The sequence below is a fragment of the Heliangelus exortis genome, chromosome 3, assembly GCF_036169615.1.
Source record: "Heliangelus exortis chromosome 3, bHelExo1.hap1, whole genome shotgun sequence".
Taxonomy (NCBI): domain Eukaryota; kingdom Metazoa; phylum Chordata; class Aves; order Apodiformes; family Trochilidae; genus Heliangelus; species Heliangelus exortis.
The window spans coordinates 14,089,088-14,106,172 of NC_092424.1; the positions used below are offsets into that span (position 1 = coordinate 14,089,088).

At 44.7% G+C, this 17,085-nt stretch overlaps 1 protein-coding gene and 1 long non-coding RNA gene across 9 annotated transcripts in view; one reads left to right on the forward strand and one right to left on the reverse strand.

The window, feature by feature from the left end:
- Nucleotides 1–10,465: 10,465 nt before the first annotated feature.
- On the reverse strand, nt 10,466–11,059 carry LOC139794149 (uncharacterized). The gene is made up of 2 exons (XR_011724979.1): nt 10,889–11,059; nt 10,466–10,517 (listed from the first exon to the last, which is right to left on the reverse strand). It is a non-coding gene; the product is annotated as an uncharacterized lncRNA (long non-coding RNA).
- Nucleotides 11,060–11,137: 78 nt separating this feature from the next.
- The window catches only part of ZFAND3 (zinc finger AN1-type containing 3), a 140,361-nt gene continuing 134,413 nt past the window's right edge, over nt 11,138–17,085 (forward strand). For 5 of the 8 annotated variants that reach the window (XM_071739357.1, XM_071739362.1, XM_071739363.1 and 2 more), the window contains exon 1: nt 11,359–11,538. In XM_071739357.1, coding sequence (XP_071595458.1) covers nt 11,468–11,538 — 71 coding nt within the window. In that variant the 5' untranslated portion in view covers nt 11,359–11,467. Of the gene's footprint in view, nt 11,539–17,085 lie in introns of all 8 variants that reach the window. The other 3 variants (XM_071739356.1, XM_071739361.1, XM_071739360.1) reach the window with 3 other exon arrangements.

Here is a 17,085-nt window from a genome sequence, read left to right on the forward strand (position 1 = left end):
GGGCACTACATCTGATTGCCTTAACATTTCAAGCTATTCCCCTTGCCTTTTTTCCATTTTTTTGAGTGAAATAATTTGAAACCATGACAATAGAATAGGTGCAGCTGCTGCTAGTAACCAGGTTATTAATATATTTTGAACAGGCTAAGCAATCAAATAAAGGCATGCCGGGTAAGCAGAAATACTAACTTGAGGCCATGCTGTGCAGTAGGTTTTAATATAGGATTTTCTTTCTTTCTCTGGACAAAAAATAAAATGCTCTTCCATTGTTTTGATAGGACTTGCCACCTCAGCATGGCTAAGGCAAATGTTCTCACCTTTCAGTGTGAGAGATTTGTGATGCAGGAAGAGCAAAAGAACTCGGAAGGAATAATGTGCAAAGAAAGCCCAGTGGCTTTGTACATGTGCCTCAGTACCGGGAGGGAGAGAGTGACAGGGAGAGAGGAAATAGGAGCAGAGGCGGTGGGGACAGAAGATACATAGTACCCAGAATGTGAAGAGAGGAAATGGGGCAAAAAAGCATCAGCAGAATCTCGAATGGTTCATGGATTAAACACCCATCAAATTAAAACCCCAGGAACAGTGTTTGTGACAGTACCACCTCCCATGATAGCAACCAAACAGTCTCTACATCCTGTGAAGCACCTAAGAGTGAGTGATACTGGTGGTAAATTAGGGAAAATGGTCCCTATTCACTGCCCTGTCACCCTCTGTCACCACGAGAGCAGACCAGGCATTGTGCAAGCCCAGTGAAACACCACTTGGTGTCACAGGTCCTTTCACACCAGATGCCCACTTCTCCTTCAGCCTGGGCAATGCATATTGCTTACTGGCAGCTGTGAATTTTTTCAGTATCACATTTGTTATTTTGAAACCGTGTTATGGTTAGATCAGACAGTAGATCTGTAGATACACATGGGAGAAAGAAGGGAGAATAAGGAAGCTTGAAATGAAACATCATTTATTATGTAAGAAAGGGCAATGTATTCCTCTGCCCTCAGCGCTGTACATGGCATCACAGAGATCACCCCATGATGTTGGTTGTGAGAATACAGGTCACTCCTCTGTCACTTTGGCCCAGCCACAGCATGGATGAGTGCCTTTGCTGGCTGCCCATATTTGTGTGCAAACTAGTGAAGCTTTGAACCCCTTTCTGGAGAACTGTCCTGACACCACAGATGCTGTGCAGATGCACTGTGCTGCAGCAAACAGGAGCTGCATCCAGGGGGCTTTGCAGCCAGTGTGGCCGTGCATTCAGTGCAGTCAGAGCACCAGATGTGTGCTGGCACAGCATGTATAGACCACTTACTTCCAGGTGCTTTGATTTCAACATTTACCTCTTGAACCAGAGCAGTGCAGTCTGCTTTTCTTTAAAAAGGGATTCTCAGCTTGCAGCATCCCTTGCCTGATTGCTGCAGCCCTTTTTCCTGGCACAGCCAAGTGAAAAACCCTGGTTGTGAGAGCAGCTGTCTCACTCTCTGTAATAAATCAGCATGGCCAGAAAATGCTGGGGTAGAAGCAAGAGGGTCACAGTGTGTGGCCTTCCCTCAGGGCCCAAAGTAGGGAGGTGATGTGCCCATCCAAGAAATGAAGGGAGCCACCACAGGGAATGATTCATGGCTATCAACACCTACTCCAGTCATGCTGTCTGAAGGACCTTGTGTCACCTCCTGATTCCACATGTTAAGGAGGCTCTTCTACTAAGTGCAAGCAAAAAAGTAGTCACCAAGCAGCAGAGTCAATACACACCTCAGAGCTATTGTCTATGAATTGCCTTTGAAAGCCAGCAGAAATTCCTGGATAGGGTTTTTCAAGCTTTTTAAATTTTTTAAAGTTATTATTATTATTTTAATTTTATTTTATTTTATTTTATCTTATTTTATTTTATTTTATTTTATTTTATTTTATTTTATTTTATTTTATTTTATTTTATTAAACCAGGAAAGCAGAAAGCTTTCTACCCTGGAGAAATGGTTAGAAATAGGCCTACACTGACATGGTCTTAATCCAGCCTTGACTATGAATAACAGAGTAGAAAAACAAAGCAGTCTGTCCCAGATCCTATTTTGAGGTGTAAAACTGTCATACCACTTCAGAAATAGATGCTATTACATACAAAGCCACCGTGCCACCTTTTCCCTTGTCCTCCTTTAATCTCTGAAGCCTCTGTTAACCACTGCCTGGGGTGAAGGGTTAATAAAGAAAAAACTCAACTGCTCTCAAACTCAGCAGGCAACACAAGCAACAGTCCCAGCAACACTGAGGAGCTTCAAGAGGCTAATTGCAACACTAAGGGTTCGAGGATCCCTGCTCAGATATCTCTCAGGTTTTGTGTTGCCTCCCAAGAGCTCACTGGTACCTTTCCTTTCTCTATCCTCCTGCTACTCTTTTCTCAATTGCTATGGCTTTGCCTGTGGTACTACACTGAATTATTTTCAGCTTGTTAACCATTGACCTCCCCACATGTTCCACCTCTTCCTCTCTCTACCTGTCAGCATCCTTCAAGATGTATCATGTAACCTGCTCCTCTGTTGAAAAGTTGTCTGTAAAATGTAATAATCTTCCCAAACCCCATTTGTATGCCCAAATAGTTACTCATCCTCTCTCACCTACAGGTGGTTAGACATACACGATCATCCACTGCTTCATCTCTGTACCAGCACTCAGCTCCAAACTGAAATATGGGTATTCACATTGGTCGTATGGCTGGACTCTTACTCCAGTCACACTCTAATTTATCCTATAAATCCACACATTTGTATCCCAGACTCTCTGAGTCTGAGAGCCCAGACTCTCTGCTGAAGCCAAAGATGGTTTGGGGAAGCTAGAAGGGTGAGTGCAACTTCAGCAAGTGAAGTATAGAAGGTGTGATGAGTCTGTTTCCATCTCCCCCTTCTGCTCCAGGACCTTTTTACCTCCCACCTCCATACAAACACTTGTAGCCACTTTCCCTCCCACCTGCTCATGAGACATCATCCCTTTCACAAGAACTGACTGCAGCTCTGGACCATCTACATACTTGGGGTGTGTGTTATGTGCTATGCAATCTGGGATGGAGAACCCCAAAGACTTTGAGAGTAGGCTTGCAGTGCCTGCTGCTATGGGAAGTAACAAGATGACTGCTGCTTGTGCTACAGGGAGGCATTAGTACCCCCAGCAGCAGCCCCACACTGCTCAGCCCTCTTTCTGTACCAGTGGTAGCAGCAACAGAGCTGTGCTGGGATGGAGTAAGGAGAGCAGCTGGAGTCTCAGTGCTGCTCACACTGTGGTCATGCAGCTTGGGTGCTGCAGCTTCTTTCTCATCCAGGTGCTTTCTACCTTCTGTCTCATCTCCAGCTATAAAGTTGTTGCACTATTTCAGTTCCTTTCTTTTGCAGCTGAGACAAGGTCTCTCCTCATGGCTGATATCTTGTGGGAAACTTCACCCTAGTCACTGTTTCACGTACAGATTCCCAGCCACAACTCTCCCAGTTCCCTGGAAACAACTTTTTCACAGCTTGCTGCTCTGGTTTCTTATCTACTCCTCTGTTGTAGGCTCCCCTCAAGTTTCTTCGCTGACTGAAACAAAAGGGAGTATTCTGGCTTCACCAGTAGCCCGGTGAAGTGAAATTCTTAGCAGCTTGACAGAAGGAGATACAGAGTTCCCCTGCTGTGTTTCTGAGGAAAATTAAAGACTTCAGCAATCTCCTTACCCACCTTCAAAGAGCACCGTCTCTTCACCCTCTGGTATGTACCCCAGCTCCTCCACCCTGGAGCTCCAGCTCTCCCCTTGGGGTGAAAGTCTCCAGATCTCAGCGTTTCCAGCCCAGGGAGAGAAGAGGAAGAGGAAAGGAGAGGAGAGGAGAGGAGAGGAGAGGAGAGGAGAGGAGAGGAGAGGAGAGGAGAGGAGAGGAGAGGAGAGGAGAGGAGAGGAGAGGAGAGGAGAGGAGAGGAGAGGAGAGGAGAGGAGAGGAGAGGAGAGGAGAGGAGAGGAGAGGAGAGGAGAGGAGAGGAGAGGAGAGGAGAGGAGATGCCACAGCAGGTTTGTTACTGCAGGAGGCAGGATGGGAAGATCTATCAGTTCCTCACCAGCTTGCCTCCTCTTCTTCCCTCCTCAGCTTGTGTCCAAGGCTGGTGGCTGCTGTCCTGGTCTCGGGAGGACCAAGCCGCTCAGGGCTACTGCCTCCTTCTACCTTTCCTGCTTGTATTCCTGCCATCCCGTTGATGCAATGGGCAGAGTGAGAAACACTGGGGCTCTCTGGCAGGCTGGAGGGATGCTGCCCAGCATGGGTTCAGAAGAAGGCACAAATTTAGTGGGGTAGGCCAGCAGGTTTGAGCACCCCCACCAGCACTGGTCAGCCCAGGAGATGCTGCTGTGTGGCATGAAAGTTGTGGCTGGCTACAGAGCGCTCTGGCCCCCCAGCCTGCAAGCCCACCCGGAGTCTGCCTGGCCATTTGTAGCCACCAGCTGGGGACATGTTGCTCAGAAGAGTTGGTCTGAAAGGCAAGGGGACTGAGCACAAATGTGGTGGCTCAGCTGGAAGGCATAAAGGAAAGCTGCCAGTGTGTATGCAGTAGGGGAAACCATGCCCTGGGTACAACTGCTAACACTTTAAACTTGTTCTATAACAGCGTCAGACAAATTTGAAACAGTTGCTCTGTGTGCTCTTCATTTCCAGTGGCAATGCTGTTTTGTTTTGTTTTTTCACTTGCTGTAAAATAAATTGGTGCTGTTGCTGTTTACAAAATTACTCAAGCTGCACTTAAGACTTCTAACTTCTGATCTTGCTGTAATCACATGGATACCATAAGACGATTTTTTTCTCAGCTAATATCAGTGCCACAGCCCTGAAAATGTTCATTGTTGGATAAATTCTGGAGGGCTGCAGTCAGGGGTAGCTAGGGAGAATGGAAGGCTCCCATTTCACATTCTCTTAAGACCTTTTGTCATTGAACTACCCAACACTTTCTCATGCCACCCAGCAATTAACGCTGGAGGCTTCTGAGGGAATTACAGCTCATCTCAGCCGTGCTCAGAAACACCAGGTCAGAAGTCAGAGAATTGATAAACCTATTGAGGTGCCTGAAAATACATTCAGCTGCTAAGTCCCTGGTCTGACACCTTCAGAGCAGCGGAGGAAAGCGCAGAAATATCTTATGTTCGAACAGATTGCCAGGGTCAGGCACCTATCAGTCTAATGAAGGCTGAACTGTTTTATTTTTATAGAAGATGAGGGCTTTATTATGCTTGTTTATCTGTGCTGCAGTAGGACCCAGACCTAGGTGCAGACAAGGTCCCTTAACACAAAAAGTGCTGAAAGGAACCCAGGTAAAGAAAACAGAGGACATATGCAAGTATCACTGAGCTTTTACCTTTCCATCTAACTGTGTCTTCTTGGCTTAAGGCTCCTTGTTTAAATGTAAGGACAGGCACAGTGCTTTATTTAGGTTTAACTCTTTAATTTATAAAGCAAGTGTTCACATGAAATATGATTTGGGAGGCCACTGTTAAGAGAACCTGGACCCCGGGGCAGAGGAGGTCTTGGGGGTTACAAAAGGATCACCCATGGCACAAGCTCTGGGAGGGGACTCGGACTCTGCATCGGTTTCTATCTTGGGAGCTGAGCAACACGAACGCTGTTACTGGATTGGCAGGTGCCTTCTTCTGTGGCCCCAAGCAGCTTGTTTCACTTTCCAAGGCTGCTTTCCTCTTGGTTAAACTGCTGTAACAATGCTTACCTTTTTTTTTTTAAAGAAGTGCTTGGAGATCATTTGCTAAAAAGAGCTTCCAAAGGCTAATAATGTACTTTGCTGAGTCTGCTATCCATCATCAGGAAATGCCTAGCACAATGTGATCATCATTACACATTCATAAATCTCATGGTTTATAATAATAATAAAAGTCTAGGCTTATATATGAACATCTGCAGGTTTATTTTTCTGTGAGTAATTTCAGTATTAGTCACTGTCACATCTGTGTGGGGTCACTACCCACTTTTTTTCTAGGCACCCTCCTTTTATTAATCATGCCAAATGTTTTGATTTTTTTTTTTAAGTATTTTATCTGGCAATTTTAGACTAGCCTAGAATGTCTAATGGCACTCCATTTGTTTGCATTTGTGCTCTCCTCAAAGTGCCCTGGATTACATAAGGGGCAAGAAGAAGAAGTAATACATGTGTGAAATAAATAAAAGTATTATTAATAATAATTGCCTCTGGGTTAGTCATATCCATGCAAACTGCAGCTGGTTGTGTTGAGTTCTGTTTCACCTTGGACCCTCCATCCACCCATTAATGGCAAAGAAATGGCACTCTCTCAGTCACAGTAATAATAACAGTAATTCCTCATTTCTAAAAAAGCCATCCAATAAAGAGTCATTTACCAGACTGCCCATGAGATTATTGTTTCCATTTCAGAAACTAAACTGAGGCACGGAGAGACTTAAAATAACCAAAAGAATGTCAAATTCTTGACTCCCAAATCTTTGCTGTAACTATTTAAACTTACACTCTACTGTTCAAACCCATGTTTTACATTTACAAAAGACATAACTAAGAAAACCTTCTAGCAAAATTTATAATTCTGAGCAGGCTTTTATTTTCTTTTTTTTGCTTTGTCAACACTGCCGTTGTTGAGAGCTTAGATGAGCTCACCATGCCTTCTTTAATCTGGAGACTTCTTTCAATCAACAAAGAAAACTAGAGTCAGATTCATTGAACCCCAAGCCAGAGGCTAAGGTACAACCACTTCTCCAGACTGTTTGCACTGACACCTAACCTAAACTAAATGAATAAGCAAATCTTGAGGCATTTAGCTGGATCACACCCTGCTATGCCAGGTGCACACAGAACCCAGGATCTGCTTTTCAAATGCAGAAAATGAGATGAACTATGCACTGAAGAGCAGGCATTTGAAAGCCTGGCAGCCTTGGTCCCAACTCAGCCAGCCTTGGGCAGGGTTCAGTTGCCTTTTCCAGGGTCCCATCTGTGCTGCTGCCTTGCTGCAGGTTACTGTCTTCATGTCTGTAGCCTACGCCCTGGGCTCCAGCAAATCATTGTCACTGTTCACTGTTATGACTTCTGCTCAGAGGTGCCCCCTCCACTGTCCTTTCCTCCATGTTCATTTTGCTCTTCAGCCTCAATACAGAGTTTAACGAGTTTAACAAGAATGATCTTCCAAAAGAAAAGATCTCACCAAGAATATCTGCCTACTGGAAAGGAATAAGAAGTGGTGATTATTTCAATCAGTTCAAGAGTCTCTCTAACAGATTGGCACCACATGAATCACTTTTATTGTTTTATGGTAATTTAGATCTCAAGATGAGAAGGAAGATGTACAATACTTGTGACTTTCTCCACCTGCTCCACTTTTCAGTTGTGCACGTGTATCTCAATCAGGCAATCATGTTTATACTAAAACAAACAACCCCCAAATGTTATGATTACATACAGGTTCAACCTTTTCTATTATAACTGAAAAAAAGAGAACACTTGAGAAACAATGGTACTTAATTGTGACTTCTAAATCTGGCGGAGTTTTGCCTCCTGATCCTGTGAGGTCTGTTACCTCATCTAATCCTGCCATGAGGCCCTGTTGAGAACAAGCCTGAAGCATTGCAGTGAGTGACAAAAATCAGACTTTGCCATGAGAACATTTACCATATTTGTCCTAAGCATTTCTCCCCTTAAACACATCTCTTTTACATTTTTTACTAAACTCCGTGTGTCCTTCTGCAGAATAGCTTCCTTTTTTTTTTTATAATTTCACATTATGGTTATGATCTCTCCCCGGTGTTCCCTGGCCAATCTGTATACATGTGATTTTTGAAGTATTTCAGTGTCTGCAGTCTGTAATTTGGTTGCTTTTGTCTGCATTCTCTCTGATTTGTCTGCATTCTCTGATTTGTCTGCAAAAAGAGACCAAGAAAAAAGCCCCATTAGAATGACTACCACTTTCCCCATCTATTTCATGCATTTGGATATGCACAATTCCATCATCTGTTTCTATCATCATATTGTTAAACTGCTGCCACTATTCCTCTTCTGGCATTACTGTTTTTCAAGTTACTTCTCTATCATCAAGTAGGTTTCTCCCTCACCTAATGCACGTTGACAATGTGCATTTGCTTCCTAAGGTTGCCACATGCTTTGCTGTATCTTGACCATATGATGACTTTCTTCCTATAAATATTCCTAGCCCTATCCAGCTACCCTATCCCTGCTTATGTTTTCTATGTGCTGTTTATCCATTTGTCTCTGGATGCTTATAAATTATCTTAGAAAGCATCCGGGTCTTGGACTCCTTGGATGAAAAAAACCCTAGAAAAGAATATCAGTTAGAACTAAAAATCCTCAGGAAGCCAGAGGCCTGGCTCCCCAGGGGATCTGTTGAAGGAAGCACCCCCACACTGAGCAGAGGCTGCAATGCCCTGTTCATGACTGCATTTATTTTAGATCAGATGAACCAGTTTTCTCCCTGCCAGTCTCTGAAGAAGCATCACACAGCAACAGTTCCCCTTGCTGTCACTTTGCACCACAAGAACACATTTCCTGGTGGCTGCAAATGGATGGATATGATTACAAGAAACATGAGAGTAGATTACAAGGGTTAGGAAAGCAAATGTAAACTAACACAAAAAATTTTCAGGAAATAATGCTGAATGCATACATCAGTAATTTAAATTTTGTATTGTTTAAACAAAATAGGAAATACAGCAATTATACAGAACCAGTGTTACAAAAGTTGTACTTTACAAAAAAAAAAAAAAAAAAAAAAAAAGACAAATGTATTATACACATACAACATGATGGTATAGAATCACTCGTGGTCCTTCTGCTCTGACCCATAGTATTCAATTGTACTATAATCCTAAAGTCCTCCTTCCCACCCCCTCCTCCCCAACCCCAGTATTCCTCTTTACAAGGGGATTAGTAGTAGGCTGAGATAGAGTTGTTCAGGTGTCTTTGTCATTATGCTTAATATGTGTTTGCTTCACATAACATCATTCCTAAGCTCATGTTTTTCTTGTGTTTAACTTTGGAGTGAATTACCACAGCACTGCAAGGCTTTCTGAATTGCTCAGAAATTTTTAATATTATTCTAATGTAACTTCCCAAAATCAAGAAAGGCTCACTTAAAGTTACACAAGAGTACCGAGAGAATGCTTATCCACACTTGTAATACTTGAAAGCTAACTCAACATGAACTGGCTTTAATAGCAAAATAAAGACAAACTATCAAATCTTCTTTTTAAAGATACTAAGGATAGGAATATCCTTACCTGAAGGTAATTTACAGATGTGGTAGCAGTGCACGTAGCCAGCACATAAGACAATATTCAGTTCACTTATTGGCTTAAAGGGTTGAGTTAATGAGGCCAGAGCTATTTTGTTCAAGCACTCACTTCTCTTGGTGCACTCAGCAGTGCTGCTTCAGCAGTTGGGCTCCTCAGAAAGCTGTGCCAAGAGGAAGCTCTCACACTTCAGTGCCCAGGGTGGTGTGGAGCCACAGACACTTTAGAGAGGGCTATGAGTTGGACCAATTATTGTATCAATGAAAAACTCTCAACACATCCCATCTCACATGGTACCACGTTGAACTTACACTCAGTAACATTACTGCATTCAAAGCCCCTGCTGAGGAAGAGCTGCTGAAGTATACAGGAGGAAGAACACACTGAAAGCCTGCTTGATGCATCAACAGGGAGGGAGGTAACCTCAGACTCAACGGTTTGACAAAACAACCATTATGAGTAAATGCTCTCACAAACCACTCCCTTCAATATAAGTCTGTTTACATTACTTCAATTCCAACTTTTTAATAAAAAGTTTTAAGCATACGTGCACACGTATCTTACTATTACTTTTTTCTCTCATGAATTACTTCGATATAAAATTCCTTAAGAAGGTTAATATTCAAGTCAGAAGGTCATTGACAAAATTAATTAGTTGCTCGAAAGACCTACATACTCTGTAAAGGATATTCATTACTTTCAGTGTTAAATAACCTTGGTTTTGTGTGCAAAGCAGAAATCAAAGCATAAAATGGGTAACAGCACCTCCAGAATGTATCAAAATTCCACCCTCAATATTGCCACAACAGTATTTTTCCACCTAGCACGTTCCACTCAGATCAAAAGGCAATTTCTAGCAGGGGGGCCGCAATATTTCCACATCACGTACAAAACCAAGGTACAGACAGTGCAAGACTGCAGGTTACTCAAGGCCATTTCCTAAACTCGTACCAGAAGTACAAACTCGATTACTCAGCCCTCGAAACTCCCCTCTCCTGTCCGGTAAGCGCCTACACACGGTGCCCGCTCTCTGCCTGCCTGCCTGCCATACCTTACCTCCCGCAGGTCCCTTTCTCTGGGGCCAGAACACCAGGGCCTAGATGGCCCCTTTCTCCTGGCTTCAGCCAGCCCTCAGCTTAGTGTCCTCGCTCACTGAGTGGTGTTGACCGCAGGCCAAGAAATCTCCACGGACATTAGACACGTAACTGATTTTATTTCGCACCGAGGAAAACCGAGAACGAACGCCTACAAAATAAACAGGAAAAAGAAGGAGCGTCGCCCTCAGGGGCTTCCAGGTCTCCTTTCCAGCTCGCAGCGGAGAGGCCTAGCACGAACGCAAACAGAGCCCATAGGGAAGCCCACTCCACCTCCCCCATCCCCACACCCAGATCTCTCAGAGGCAGCCGCGGCAGCGCGCACCGGTCCCGGTCCGGGCAGGTGATGAGGTGCGGACCCACCCAGCGCCCCCCGGCTCTGGGCAGCGCGGGGGAGGCCCCCCGGGACCCTCGCGCCACCGACCAGCTTCCGCGTCGCGCGCCTTCCGCGCATGCGCTGCCAGCGCCGGCACCCACACCCCCCCCTTCCCACCCCCACTCCCCGGCCTTCCCGGGCTGTACCACTCTCAGCCTGACGTGTGGGTAGAGGCAAAACAGGGCGGCAGCCCCAGGCAGCCCTGCCGGCCTCGGCCCCCCCTTTACAAAGAAGCTCGTTCCGTTCTCGAGTCTATGGGTGCCTTCCAAACTTGTTTCTCTCCTACTTCCTGCTCCCCATCTAACCCGACTCCCCCTGAGGTGGGCTATGGTATCTGCCACTCCCAGCTGATCCGGCGGCTTGGCGAAACCATCCCGCTCAGGAGAGGGGGAGGCAAGGCAGGGCGCCGGAGGGGGGACAGACACTCACACGAATTGTGAAGCCAGGGGCCGAGCGGCGGGGGAGGGTGGGCGGGCGCGTTCCGCTGCGACAGCGGGGTCGTGACAGGAACCGGCGGGCGGGAGGGGCCGCCGCAGATTGCTCCGCACCGCGTCCCCCCGCCCCTGCGGGCCCGGCCGGTAGGGCGCGGCCGCCCCCCCTCCCCGCGTCCCCCCTCCATCGCCGCACCAGTGGTCGCGCCCGGCTCCAGCTGACCGGCCTGGAATCCCGGCCGGGAGCCCCGCGCCCCCCCCGCCGCTGCCGCCGCCCCGCGCACCGGCCCCGCCATGGGAGACGCCGGCAGCGAGCGCAGCAAGGCGCCCAGCCTGCCACCGCGCTGCCCCTGCGGCTTCTGGGGGTAAGGAGGGCCGGAGGGGGAGGAGAGGGCTGGGCTGGAGCCGGGCCGGCCTGGCTCAACGCGGGGAGGGGGTCGGGCAGCGAGGCGAAGGGCGAGGCGGTGGGGGGCCGCGGCCGGGCGGGGGCAGGGCCCGGGCTCTGGCTCTGGCTCTGGCCCTGGCCTGGCGGGCAGGCCGGCCGGCCGGGGCGCCGGGCCAGGTCGTAGCCGTGGGTTGGGGCCTGTCACGGGGGCTGAGCCCGCAGCTCGCCCCGGGGCGGGGGTGGCCGCTGGCCTGTGCCGGGAGGGGCGCCGGGGGTGCCCGCGGGGGGTGAGGGGTGTCCCCTGTCTCCTGGCGCGTGGCGGGGTGTGCCGTGGTCCCGGGGGGCCCGGGCGGGGGTGGCGGCGGCGGCAGCTCCTGGCTTAGGGACAGCGGGTGACCCGGGGGAAGGGGGAGTTCGGGGGGAAGGTGCCTGCGTTGGGGTGTGAGGGCTTGGGGGGGGGGGGGGGCTGCCCCTGCTCGGACACCTCGGCGGCGGCCTTCCCGGCAGCTCTGCTCCTCGGGGGGAGGCCTGACCGCTTCCCCAGACACTCAGGTTTCTTGGAGCGGCTGCCTCTCCTCTGGGGCTGCCGGCTGCTCTCCGGGGCTGCCTTTAGCTCCCCGTAGGCGCAGGCGAGTAGTGTGGGCCCCTGGCTGCCCGGCCTGGTGTCCTGGAGCGCGGTGCCTGGCACGTCCCTGCCCTGCGCCCGGGAACGGGGAGCTCTCCCAGCTATTCACGCCAGGAGAGGAAAATTAATGAAGGAAAAAGGCTGAGGACAAAAATATACTCATTTCTTCGTCTTACGAAGGCAGAGAGATTCATAATAGATGAGGTCCTTGTTAGCTGTTGGCTGATCCCCTTTTAGAAGGAAGGAAGTAGGGTCATTCCTGTTTGCCAAAGGTGGAAAAAAAAAGAAAAGCTGCTTCCTTGCTACACTCTTCTCACCTCTAGAGTCATGATTACACGAGCAATATTGATTATTGTTATTTTTCTTTTTTTAATCCAATATATCATGGCAGATGTTATGCTGGCAGATAAACATTTTCATAAAGCACCTTTAATGTATATCAGAGTTATTAGTCCCTAATGTTCTTGCTTATGGAGGGTTCAAAGAGTATGTGACTAGATAGACTTCTGAGGACCCACCTGAGATTTACAGTTACCCGTGATTGTACTTTCTTGGGATTTATGTCATGCAATTTAAAGTACTCTGGGGGAGTGGAGGCTGAAAGAGGAAAGAGATGCAATAAGAGTGATTTAGTGATGTCACCCTGCATTTGGTTGGTTTATTGGAGTGGCAGAATTTAAAGTGAAATCCTATTTTTGAGTTATGGCAGAAGCCTGAACTGCAACAAATGCCATGGCCCTTCCGGGAGTGATCTGAAAGACAGATTATAAATATACAGTAAATTATTTTGTTTGTTTCCTTTTTGTTAGGATCCCATAGTCAGGCTGGATATTTTCTGGGATGTAGTGGAAAGCAAGTTGCTGCTATCTCTGATGTAGAATACTGACGTCTGTAACATGATACTGATGTGAAAGGAGAGTTGCAGAAAGCTGGAAGTGAACTTTTTCATTGGACTGAACTTCTTGGCTAGTTCAGCATGTTGCAGTAATGACAAGAAAATATGGTGCTGTGTGTTCTTAGAGTCTGCTTAATGGTGACAACGCTCTCAAGAAAACCCATTGCCTCTAAGGCTACTATTAAAAAAAAAAAATAATTTCCCTTGTACATGCAGCTATCCAAATGGTATTTTTCTGCCTTCTCCCCCTTCACAGTGTTTCTTGTACGTGGAAACGGAGCTCACTTTCTTCACCAATACAGTGAAGAATTAATCTGTTTTTCAGTTTCTTTAAATGTCAGCCAGGTACATTTCAATACTCAGTGGTAAACTACACTCTATTTTTTCACTTGAAACCAAAAAAACCCCAAATCTGTGCTGTCAGTTGCCAGAGTTTGGTGGTTTGTTGTGTTTCTCATTTCCAAAAAACTTAAATGTCATCTTGTCTTTACTTACTTAGATCTTGCTACTGCTTGAAAGGATTGGCTGGTAAATCTGTGTAGACATGCCCTTCTAGTGAAGTTGCACTGGAAGGAGTACTCATAGGCCACAGTTTTATACCAGCTTTGTGGAGAAAGTAAATCAGGGTAGCAAAAAGAATCGTATGTATCTGAAGCTGGAATTCTGCTCTAGATGTCACTGGGGTTATTACTTGCAACATCTCTTAGGACAGTCTTATCTTTTACTTTCGTATCACATACGTGTCTGTCAAGTTGTATTTTGGAATAACAGGGCCATATTTGCTTTTTGTAGGCAGAACATTCAAGGCTATGAAAAGTTCTGAAAATTCTATTTCAATATAGCAGTTTCCATTAAATTTGTAAATAATGTAGTAGAATATTATTTGTTGCTTTATGTTTCCTGGTCCTCATCAGTCCAGTGGTTGAGAAATCTTTTCATGGTGTTGCTCTTCTTGAGTGAGCCTGAACCATACAGGTAGCAAAACAATTTGGTGTCAGTGGGTCAAACAACAGGGTCTATATTTTTTCAGGTATAAAAGATGACTTTTTTTTTAATTTTTTTTATTTTATTTTTAGTTTATTGATTTTATGTAATGCTTAGCCCATTTTCTGCAGTAACTCACAAAGATGGGAAACATAAAGGAAAATGCAGAAAGAAGCATTAAAATTGAAGTAAGCTCTGGGTCTCGTCTAAAACTTGCTTATTGGTGAATGGTGGTATCAGTAGCTCCTCGGGTGCATGATGGCAGTAATGGCATGCAAAGAGCTTACAGGAGAAGACTAGTATGTACTACTTACTGCATTGAAGTTGGAGGGGTTCTTCCTTTAAAATGCTTGCTTTTATATTAGAAATTCAGATCCTGTAGGTTTCAAGAATCTCTAGTGACTGCAAAACTACTAAACTCTTGATGTTTCAAGATCTAAGAGACTGAACAATGAACAGCTGACGGAAGGGACTTGACTGAGACTGTTCAGAACTTCTGAAACATCTACTTTAGGTTACCAGCCAATGCTTGCTTACCTTTTGTTTGAAGATCAGATCCTCAAATCTTCTGTGGGCTTGCCCTTCTTTGTAGAATGGCCACTCTGTCATTTTTGCTTAAGTGAAGTTCAAATCGAGAATTGAGATAATCTTTGTATGTTACAAAATAATTTTAGTTACCCAGATAACCTCAGTTGTGAAACCTCATCTGTATTCATGTTATGAAAAATTCACACAACTTATTTGGATATAATTTTGTTCCCCTTTCTTCCTCTTTTTATATCTTAAACTTTAGTCAGTTGCACCAGCTCAATTTTTAGTGGAATAGCCTAGCATACAAAGGTTGGAAAGGGTGCAGCATGCAAGTTATTATTTTAGGTTACTTCAGCTAGATTTTATGCTGTGCTTAATGTCTCATTCTTACGATCTGGAAAAAATCTTTCTTCTCTCCCTGATTAGCAGACCATGTAACATTGGTTTTTTTCTTAGATTAGTGGATTTCCAAAACCAGTTTCACTTTATGGCATATATAAAATCTTAAACTCTTAAGTTAATAAATGCATGAATGTATTACTATATGTATATATGCCAGTTAAACCATTTTGCTTATTAGAGATGAGGCATGATCCTTTAATGAACTACATGTTGGCAGTTCCCCATTGGCTTGTAAAGGACTCCACAAAGGTTTTATTTCTGTATAGCTCATCAAAGAGCTGGGGCTTTCACTATTAAACAGTTACATGCATAGATGAGACTTGTAAGCTAAAATACACCTTGGATGGTGGAAGCATATAAGGTGAAGGAGTACATCAGAGCAGGTAATACTTTTAGAATTCTGTTTGTACTGTAGTGACTGCTTTATTTTTTTTATTTTATTTTTTTTTTATTTGTGGTCCAGACTGGTACTATACCATTGCATTCATTGCCTTAAAACCAGAAAGAAGGAAATGCATTAATGGACGTAAAACAAATGAATTCCATTCTTGAAATGGTGGCAGCCAGCAGGAAGTTGATTGAAAACACAGTATGATTAGTTTAATCTCATTTCTGGCAACTTTAAGGTACTGTAGTCAGATAGAACCAATGGCAATACTGTTTGAGAACATGTCAGCAGGGGTTTTGCAGGATGCTACCATTTGTTCTGCCTTTCCCTGACACTGTATGCCTCATATGCGTGGTGAGACATTGTGCCCCAAGCATTCTGTGCAGGCCCAATCCAGAATTTATTTCAGAGTCTGGATCTTCCAGTCACTTATGTATCATTGGGTTTCTGCCATGCCAATCTTGCTCTTTTCTCCATTTTGTTTACTAAAATCAAACATCTGATGGAATGGTGAATCATTTCACATAAGCTTGGTTAGTTTCTGACTGTATTACCAAAGCTTTCTTTTAGCTTCTATACAAACAATGACTGTATATATGTATATGCCATGAAGGAGAAGCCTCCTCTCTGCATAGTCTTTTCCATCTTTTTTTTTTTTTTTGGTGTGTGTGATTATAGCTGCTTATTCCATTTGAACTCTCAGTGACTGTCCTTTCAATAAATATTTTCTAATCTTATAAATTGTTCAGGTCATCGTGAATACATAATGTGTTCATAAACCTAATTTTGTTTTAACCACTGCTGAAATATCACGTATGTGTTCCTAAATGAGGCTTGAGTAAACTGTTGAAATACGTACCTCTCCCTTTGAGAATTATTTTTCACTGGCCTTGTGTCATGTAATTTCTTAGCCAGGCTTTCACTTACTGGAGCTTTGGATCAGATGCTAGAATAAGCAATGAATTTGGCACTTTATGCAGGACAACGTATGCACTACCAAATGGGTTATTGTTTATCTGGCCTCATGAGGTCTCTGAGTGAGCAGTGAGGGTCAAATAAGGTGCTTTGGGATAGCTGTGTGTGGGTAGTGCTGTATGAGGAGCAGGGTTTCTCTGCAGTTATTGATGATCAGAAATGTCAGTTCTTCCCTCTAAAATGTTAAATTGATTTAAATCAATAAATTAATGATACTTAATTTTAGGAAGACTACTTATTACCTTGTACAAGACCTAAACCACTTTTTTTTTTTTTTTTTTTTTTTTTTTGAGATAAAAGCTTGTTTGCTTTTATGTATTACAAACATGCATAGGCCAGCTATTGCAGGAGACTGCAATTGTTTGGAATAATTAATTTGCCAGCTATGAACCTTTACTCTGTTTTGGTCTTAGAAAGACTAAGATATTGTATTTTCTTTTGGATGAGCTTAATAAATATTCTGTCAAATCCTTGTCAAGCTTCTGCTTGAAGCAGTTTATAGGTAAAGCCATGGTAAACTGCTATGACATAACTATTGGTGTGTCACCCAAATTGGTGCTATTACACAAATAGCAGTTGCGTGTTTAACTGATGGAAAAAGAGTCTGATGAGGAATTGATTTATTTATAAGCTTTACCAGGAACAGCTACAGAAGGTGATAACAGGCGTTGGAGAAACACTGAAAGTCTTTGCTTGGATTTTAGAAGATACTGAGAATTATGAGGTA